The sequence below is a fragment of the Anastrepha ludens genome, chromosome 5 (genome assembly GCF_028408465.1).
Source record: "Anastrepha ludens isolate Willacy chromosome 5, idAnaLude1.1, whole genome shotgun sequence".
Classification (NCBI taxonomy): domain Eukaryota; kingdom Metazoa; phylum Arthropoda; class Insecta; order Diptera; family Tephritidae; genus Anastrepha; species Anastrepha ludens.
This window is the reverse complement of record NC_071501.1, coordinates 104,664,610-104,674,231: the sequence shown is the minus strand read 5'-3', so window position 1 is coordinate 104,674,231 and position 9,622 is coordinate 104,664,610. Positions and strand designations below refer to the sequence as shown.

The 9,622-nt window shown below is 40.7% G+C and overlaps 2 protein-coding genes across 2 annotated transcripts; both read right to left on the bottom strand.

Moving 5' to 3' along the window:
- Nucleotides 1–2,600: 2,600 nt before the first annotated feature.
- LOC128864406 (trypsin-like) lies at nt 2,601–3,688 on the bottom strand. The gene has a single exon (XM_054104044.1). The coding sequence runs from the start codon at nt 3,501–3,503 to the stop codon at nt 2,700–2,702; it is 804 nt and encodes a 267-aa protein (XP_053960019.1). The 5' UTR covers nt 3,504–3,688; the 3' UTR covers nt 2,601–2,699.
- A 2,342-nt stretch (nt 3,689–6,030) lies between these two features.
- On the bottom strand, nt 6,031–7,124 carry LOC128864405 (trypsin-like). Its single transcript, XM_054104043.1, has one exon. The coding sequence runs from the start codon at nt 6,931–6,933 to the stop codon at nt 6,130–6,132; it is 804 nt and encodes a 267-aa protein (XP_053960018.1). The 5' UTR covers nt 6,934–7,124; the 3' UTR covers nt 6,031–6,129.
- Between the last annotated feature and the right edge of the window lie 2,498 nt (nt 7,125–9,622).

Sequence of the window (9,622 nt, the reverse complement as noted above, 5' to 3'; positions counted from 1 at the left end):
ACAACCGCTGCATTGGGTGCTTTGTTCAAATTGCTTTATTTAACTTATTTTGGTTCTTATTCTAGTTAGTATTCATTTTTTATTGTAAATATTCAAAATTACATTATATGTATATATAATTGGCGCGTACACCCTTTTTAGGTGCTGAGCCGGGCTCCTCCTCCTATTTGTGGTGTGCGTCTTGATGTTGTTCCACAAATGGAGGGACCTACAGTTTCAAGCCGACTCCGAACGGCAGATATTTTTATGAGGAGCTTTTCATTAATGAGAAGCTTACATTAATAAACTTTAATTTGAAATTAAAAATCTTTAATTTGAATTTATAGGACTATGAATAAGTTCGTGCGGGTTTTTTTCGAAATTTGAAACTTTATTGACGTAAAATGGTTACAAATTTAATATTCAAAATATTGTCCATCGCTTACTACTACTTTTTCCCATCTTTCTGGCAATTCACGGATTCCCTTTGTGAAAAATTCGGTCGGTTTTGCCGCAATCCACGAATCGATCCATTTTTTGACTTCATCGTAATTACGGAAGTGCTGGTCAGCCAGGCCATGTTGCATCGATCGGAAGAGATAGTAATCGGATGGCGCAAGGTCTGGACTATACAGCGGGTGGGGTAGGACATCCCATTTGAGCGTTTCTAAGTATGTTTTGACCACTTGTGCAACATGTGGCCGAGCATTGTCATGTTGCAGAATAACTTTGTCGTGTCTATCGGCGTATTGCGGCCGTTTTTCTCGCAGTGCTCGGCTCAAACGCATCAATTGTCGTCGGTAGACATCCCCCGTAATCGTTTCATTCGGTTTCAGTAGCTCATAATACACAACACCCAGCTGGTCCCACCAGATACACAGCATAACCTTCAGGCCATGAATATTCTGCGCCGACGTCGATGTTGAAGCATGGCCAGGGTATCCATACGTTGCCCGACGTTTTGGATTGTCGTAATGGACCCACTTTTCATCGCCAGTCACAATTCGATGCAAAAAACCCTTTCTTTTGTGCCGTTGAAGCAGTTGTTCGCATGCCATAAAACGGCGTTCAACGTCTCTTGGCTTCAATTCATACGGCACCCAATGGCCTACCTTTCGGATCATTCCCATGGCTTTTAAACGTTTGGAAATGGTTGATTGATCAACTCCCAAAGTTTTTGCAACCTCTTCTTGCGTTTGAGCCGGATCTTGATCGAGCAATTCCTCCAATTCGGTATCCATGAACTTTGGCGGCGCACCCTCGCGTTCTTCGTCTTCCAAGCCAAAATCACCACTTTTAAAGCGTGCAAACCACTTCTGGCACGTTCGCTCAGATAGAGCATGCTCACCATAAACTTCCACCAAGATACGATGACTTTCGGCTGCTTTTTTCTTCATATTAAAATAATGAAGAAGAATTCCCCGCAAAAACACATTATTTGGCACGAAATTCGACATTTTCAAGTGTGGTAAAAATATTGTTGTTTACGCTTCAAATAAAAAACTTATACTGACGTTTGTGCCTTACGACAGTAGCTCTCCAATGAATGTTTGGAAATGTGGATCGATGGAATAATAATCAAGTTACGCCATCTGTTGTAAAACCGCACGAACTTATAAATAGACCTATAAAAAAATTTAACTTGAACTAAAAAAACTTTAATTGGCTTTTAAAAAAATTTTTAATTTGAAATTAAAAAACTTGGCATTGCAACTTGGATTGGCAGGGAATCATCCACTATGAGCTGCTCCCCTATGGCCAAACGCTCAATTCGGACCTGTACTGCCAACAACTGGACCGCTTGAATGCAGCACTCATGCAGAAGAGGCCATCTTTGATCAACAGAGGCCGAATTGTCTTCCATCAGGACAACGCCAGGCCACACACATCTTTGGTGACGCGCCAGAAGCTCCGGGAGCTCGGATGGGAGGTTCTTTTGCATCCACCGTATAGTCCGGATCTCGCACCAAGTGATTACCACCTATTTCTGTCCATGGCGAACGAGCTTGGTAGTCGGAAGTTGTCCTCAAGAGAGTCCTTTTCGCATTCGGTAGTTTCTATTGCTTTCGCTTACTTTTCCTCTTCAAATAGGTACTTCCATTTACAATATCTTATTCTATCATTCTTGTGTTTAACTGCCAATTCTGCATACCCAAAACAGTTGTTATTGCTACTTGGTACACTTTATAAAATATCATTACACCTGATTAAAACATAAAAATAGTTAATTGGCGCGTACAATTCTGTTAGGTGTTTGGCCGAGCTCCTCCTCCTATTTGTACCGTACGTCTCTTGGTCTTGATGTGGTTCCACAAATGGCGGGAAGCTACAGCTTTAAGCCGCCTCCGAATGCCAAATGGTATTTAATGAGGAGCTTTCTCATGGCAGAAATTCACTTGGCGAAGTGTTATTATCTGCTGAGGGACGACCGCTGTTAGAAAAACCTTCTTCATTTTGGTGTTTCATGCACGGAGATTCAAACCTACACTCTCCCGAATGGTAGTCATGCACCAACTCATTCGGCTACGGTGGACACCTGATTACACTATGGATAATACCAGCTTGTATAAATAAACATTAAACAAATCTATAAATGCAAAAAACTTGTCTGCTCTTAGGTAAAAAATGCAATGCGCTTTAGAGCGTTCACAAATGCGTTCATTTTCGTTATATCTTTATTACATCATTTAATTTCCTGAATATTGGCTCGACTATTTTATTTACTGGTTGGAAGAAATCCATGAAATGAAGTCAGATATTTGCACGTACACTGATGGCGAATTAGGTTGACCACATGGTATCTTTCCCCATGAAACAATGCCAATTAGAATAGTTTCACCGTTCGATGTTTGAACCAAGGGACCACCCGAGTCAGATGTACAAATTCCAATGCCTCCAGATAGTGGCCCAGTGCATATATTCGTTGAATGAACATCAGCACCTTTGGTTCCTAGTGCACTCACACATGCGGATTCACTAATAATGGGTATATTCTTGGCCACTTGTAGCATAGTGGGATAAGATGGTACTGTTGTAGTTGATGTCGAACCCCAGCCATATAAATCTGCACTTCCTGTTGGAACTACTCCAGATGATGGCAACGTGACTGGCTTCACTGCACTGGTCCATTGAAAAGCTGTTGCAGTGTACACGAGACCGATGTCGTAGGGTGCTATGCCGCCAGTGTAAAGACTGTGCACCACATAGGAGGTGATCGCACGTTTTTGTGTGGTGCTTGCAGTGCCCGTAACATCGTTACTGCCTGCGACCAGTGTACTGCTCAATACTTGCGACTTTGAAGTAAGACAATGGGCAGCCGTGACCACCCAATTCGCATTTAAAATGCTACCGGCGCAGTAGTGTACACTTCCCGCTTGAAGCGAAACAATGTAAGGCGCTGCATCAGTAGCTGCCGAAACACCTCCCACAACACGTCCACATACTAAAGTTTCCGGTTCGGCTAAGCCCAGAATGCATTGGCAAAAAAGAACCGGAATAATAAGTACTGAGCGACCAAATGCCATACTAACTAACTACTTTGAAGATTAGTCCACAACTGATAGTACTAAATTTTATGCACGATAATTTAACTTTTTTAAATAAAATTGGATGCTTTTATTTAGTTTATTTGTTTACTAATTTTAATTAAGTCTTCGTTTTTCCTTTGAAATTTCATTATCAGATGGTATCGGCTCTTATCTGTTTGGAAGTAAGGACTACTATCTTATCAAGGCGATTAGAAGCGCAACAAAAGCCAAATTTTATACTGGCGGTGATAAGGTCTCTCTTCTGTTTATTCATTAAACCTATTAGAAATATAGGTGGATGGGGAATCCAATGCTTGTTTTTAATATATGTATTAATTTAATTAATTATTGTAATATTAGATGGTCGAATGGGTTGGTGCGTGACTACCATTCAGTAGCCCGTGGTTTCGAACCCGGACATAAAATACCAAAAAGGTTTTTTCTAATAGCAGTCGCCCCTCGGAAGACAACGAGAAACCTCCGTGTGTGTTTATGCTATGAAAAGCTCCTCATAAAAAACCATTTGATGACTATACGGCGGGTGGGGTAGGACATCCCATTTGAGCGTTTCTAAGTATGTTTTGACCACTTGTGCAACATGTGGCCGAGCATTGTCATGTTGCAGAATAACTTTGTCGTGTCTATCGGCGTATTGCGGCCGTTTTTCTCGCAGTGCTCGGCTCAAACGCATCAATTGTCGTCGGTAGACATCCCCCGTAATCGTTTCATTCGGTTTCAGTAGCTCATAATACACAACACCCAGCTGGTCCCACCAGATACACAGCATAACCTTCAGGCCATGAATATTCTGCGCCGACGTCGATGTTGAAGCATGGCCAGGGTATCCATACGTTGCCCGACGTTTTGGATTGTCGTAATGGACCCACTTTTCATCGCCAGTCACAATTCGATGCAAAAAACCCTTTCTTTTGTGCCGTTGAAGCAGTTGTTCGCATGCCATAAAACGGCGTTCAACGTCTCTTGGCTTCAATTCATACGGCACCCAATGGCCTACCTTTCGGATCATTCCCATGGCTTTTAAACGTTTGGAAATGGTTGATTGATCAACTCCCAAAGTTTTTGCAACCTCTTCTTGCGTTTGAGCCGGATCTTGATCGAGCAATTCCTCCAATTCGGTATCCATGAACTTTGGCGGCGCACCCTCGCGTTCTTCGTCTTCCAAGCCAAAATCACCACTTTTAAAGCGTGCAAACCACTTCTGGCACGTTCGCTCAGATAGAGCATGCTCACCATAAACTTCCACCAAGATACGATGACTTTCGGCTGCTTTTTTCTTCATATTAAAATAATGAAGAAGAATTCCCCGCAAAAACACATTATTTGGCACGAAATTCGACATTTTCAAGTGTGGTAAAAATATTGTTGTTTACGCTTCAAATAAAAAACTTATACTGACGTTTGTGCCTTACGACAGTAGCTCTCCAATGAATGTTTGGAAATGTGGATCGATGGAATAATAATCAAGTTACGCCATCTGTTGTAAAACCGCACGAACTTATAAATAGACCTATAAAAAAATTTAACTTGAACTAAAAAAACTTTAATTGGCTTTTAAAAAAATTTTTAATTTGAAATTAAAAAACTTGGCATTGCAACTTGGATTGGCAGGGAATCATCCACTATGAGCTGCTCCCCTATGGCCAAACGCTCAATTCGGACCTGTACTGCCAACAACTGGACCGCTTGAATGCAGCACTCATGCAGAAGAGGCCATCTTTGATCAACAGAGGCCGAATTGTCTTCCATCAGGACAACGCCAGGCCACACACATCTTTGGTGACGCGCCAGAAGCTCCGGGAGCTCGGATGGGAGGTTCTTTTGCATCCACCGTATAGTCCGGATCTCGCACCAAGTGATTACCACCTATTTCTGTCCATGGCGAACGAGCTTGGTAGTCGGAAGTTGTCCTCAAGAGAGTCCTTTTCGCATTCGGTAGTTTCTATTGCTTTCGCTTACTTTTCCTCTTCAAATAGGTACTTCCATTTACAATATCTTATTCTATCATTCTTGTGTTTAACTGCCAATTCTGCATACCCAAAACAGTTGTTATTGCTACTTGGTACACTTTATAAAATATCATTACACCTGATTAAAACATAAAAATAGTTAATTGGCGCGTACAATTCTGTTAGGTGTTTGGCCGAGCTCCTCCTCCTATTTGTACCGTACGTCTCTTGGTCTTGATGTGGTTCCACAAATGGCGGGAAGCTACAGCTTTAAGCCGCCTCCGAATGCCAAATGGTATTTAATGAGGAGCTTTCTCATGGCAGAAATTCACTTGGCGAAGTGTTATTATCTGCTGAGGGACGACCGCTGTTAGAAAAACCTTCTTCATTTTGGTGTTTCATGCACGGAGATTCAAACCTACACTCTCCCGAATGGTAGTCATGCACCAACTCATTCGGCTACGGTGGACACCTGATTACACTATGGATAATACCAGCTTGTATAAATAAACATTAAACAAATCTATAAATGCAAAAAACTTGTCTGCTCTTAGGTAAAAAATGCAATGCGCTTTAGAGCGTTCACAAATGCGTTCATTTTCGTTATATCTTTATTACATCATTTAATTTCCTGAATATTGGCTCGACTATTTTATTTACTGGTTGGAAGAAATCCATGAAATGAAGTCAGATATTTGCACGTACACTGATGGCGAATTAGGTTGACCACATGGTATCTTTCCCCATGAAACAATGCCAATTAGAATAGTTTCACCGTTCGATGTTTGAACCAAGGGACCACCCGAGTCAGATGTACAAATTCCAATGCCTCCAGATAGTGGCCCAGTGCATATATTCGTTGAATGAACATCAGCACCTTTGGTTCCTAGTGCACTCACACATGCGGATTCACTAATAATGGGTATATTCTTGGCCACTTGTAGCATAGTGGGATAAGATGGTACTGTTGTAGTTGATGTCGAACCCCAGCCATATAAATCTGCACTTCCTGTTGGAACTACTCCAGATGATGGCAACGTGACTGGCTTCACTGCACTGGTCCATTGAAAAGCTGTTGCAGTGTACACGAGACCGATGTCGTAGGGTGCTATGCCGCCAGTGTAAAGACTGTGCACCACATAGGAGGTGATCGCACGTTTTTGTGTGGTGCTTGCAGTGCCCGTAACATCGTTACTGCCTGCGACCAGTGTACTGCTCAATACTTGCGACTTTGAAGTAAGACAATGGGCAGCCGTGACCACCCAATTCGCATTTAAAATGCTACCGGCGCAGTAGTGTACACTTCCCGCTTGAAGCGAAACAATGTAAGGCGCTGCATCAGTAGCTGCCGAAACACCTCCCACAACACGTCCACATACTAAAGTTTCCGGTTCGGCTAAGCCCAGAATGCATTGGCAAAAAAGAACCGGAATAATAAGTACTGAGCGACCAAATGCCATACTAACTAACTACTTTGAAGATTAGTCCACAACTGATAGTACTAAATTTTATGCACGATAATTTAACTTTTTTAAATAAAATTGGATGCTTTTATTTAGTTTATTTGTTTACTAATTTTAATTAAGTCTTCGTTTTTCCTTTGAAATTTCATTATCAGATGGTATCGGCTCTTATCTGTTTGGAAGTAAGGACTACTATCTTATCAAGGCGATTAGAAGCGCAACAAAAGCCAAATTTTATACTGGCGGTGATAAGGTCTCTCTTCTGTTTATTCATTAAACCTATTAGAAATATAGGTGGATGGGGAATCCAATGCTTGTTTTTAATATATGTATTAATTTAATTAATTATTGTAATATTAGATGGTCGAATGGGTTGGTGCGTGACTACCATTCAGTAGCCCGTGGTTTCGAACCCGGACATAAAATACCAAAAAGGTTTTTTCTAATAGCAGTCGCCCCTCGGAAGACAACGAGAAACCTCCGTGTGTGTTTATGCTATGAAAAGCTCCTCATAAAAAACCATTTGATATTCGGAGGTGCCCTAAAACTGTACATATGTCCTTCCATTTGCATAGAAACATCACGACGCACATCACAAACAGAGAGAGAAGCTCGGCCAAATAGCCAATGAAGGGTGTAAACGCCCATTATGTATGAATATATATATATGTATATGTATGATATATATTAATATTAATTTAATTAATATAATTTAATCTGTAATCGAGTATGCCGCATGCCCGTACATATAAATGTTGATATGAGTTTAGTTATTTCGCGAAGCATCAAAACAATACAAAAAAATTGTCTAATAGCGGTCGATCCTCCTTTTACTGAATTTCTAATTTGAAAATAAGATTGCAGGCCAAAAGATGTATCCAAGAACGATATAAAATAAGTTTTTACTCGTACTTTTCCAGTAAAAACCAGTAAAGAAATTTCCCCCTTAGCTCTAACAGAGGCAAATATCACAAAAAGTACAAGAACGCAAAACTAGTAAGAATCGACAAGTTTCCTTGGCGCGCAGTTCAAATAGGCTAAAAAATGGAAAATTGCGATTTATACCGCATATATAACGGCAGATATAATTGCTCACTTTTCTTATGTAATACTTCGGGGAGTTCGCAATGCACATCATATGGCCATGGCGCACGAATATAGAAGGTGGCACCTTTTGAAAACCGATGCATTCTTTTTCGTGATTTTGATCTTGTTGTTGTGGTAGCAACTTACTAAACTGCACTGTAGATTGCCGGTCGTCTTCGTCTAGCAGAAAACTTGCTATTTCGACCGGTTGGTTCAAAGGGAGAGGGGTGTTAGATAAGTGGGTTTGATGGGGCATGTGAAAAGATGGTTAGTATCGTGCGGGGCGCCTTCATATCTTAAAAATATGATTAGTATGTCGACGTCAATTCTGGATAAGTAGAAGTTTAACCTGCTGCCGTATCCAGAACGTGATTGCGCCAAGGTTACGCGCGTCTCTCGGGGCAGCTAAAGCTCTTCATCTGCTCTGGGTGGTGGTTGGACTCCGATTATGGCATTTAGTCCTTTTTAGTTTCATATCTCGTACACTCAATCGATACAAATATTACTATATTTACTTGTATATGCGACAGATTGGGACTACCATTCGAAAGTGCACAGGCTAGAAATCCCGGGCACGAAACACCAATTGATAGAAATAGTTGCTTCTAAGCGACCCTCCACAGCAATGGCAAACCTCCGATTCTATTTCTGCCATGAAAAAAGCTCCATCAGCCGTTCGGAGGCAGCGGAAAACTATAGGTACCCTCATTTCTGGAAAACATCTAGGCGGACACGCAAATGAAAAGAGAAGCTTGGCCAAACACCCAAAAAGGTGTACGCGTCAATTACATGTGTATAAGTACATTTGTTTTATACAATATATATTCACACTCGGGCAAAATTATTCACACAACCACTAGTTTGCCATTCGATAACCTGTATCTTGAGAAAAAATGTTGTTCTAAGAAAAATACACAAATTTATTGTTTATTTAAAACTAACATAAACATAAGAAAACTTTACTCCGTAAATAAAATATTTAATATTTGGGGACGAGTGTCGGCATATAGCCGCCCAAGCCGTTATATGATACGCCTACACCTATAGTATAAGAGTCGCGTTTGCATTCAAAGACCTTAGGGGCCATTAGCGATGAAGTCTTATCTTCCTTATAATATAAACTTACGATGTGAGACGACGGTAGGGTCAGAACGAATTTCACTGCCAGAGGAACCAGTAGGCTTTTATATATTTTATCCTAAACACGATGGCTAAGCGATTTAGAGATGATACGTTAGATAGTGACAGTTCTGACGAATGTTACTTTGAATCTGATAAGACGAAAGATGACGTCATTACTTCGTTAAGTAGAAGTGAAATTCGTTTTTGATTTTATGAAAATTTTTTCTTGTGTTAAATAAAGCCTTAGTTTGTATAACGTTCAACGTATTTATTTTCTTTACTGCGCACTCCAATACCTCTCGTCCTCAGCGACGCTCGCCCGAAAATCATACCAATCCTCATATTTTCGAGGGAAAAAATTATTCACACAAAGTATGAATTTTAAGTTTTAACTGATTTCATTTTTCTATGAATATGATTCCGTTATGAATATGATCATTCGAAACTCAACTTATTTGGTCATTCCAAGTATTGCTTT

Coding starts and splice junctions, on each gene's coding strand:
- LOC128864406 (XM_054104044.1), bottom strand. CDS start 3,503: ATGGCATTTGGTCGCTCAGTACTTATTATTCCGGTTCTTTTTTGCCAA.
- LOC128864405 (XM_054104043.1), bottom strand. CDS start 6,933: ATGGCATTTGGTCGCTCAGTACTTATTATTCCGGTTCTTTTTTGCCAA.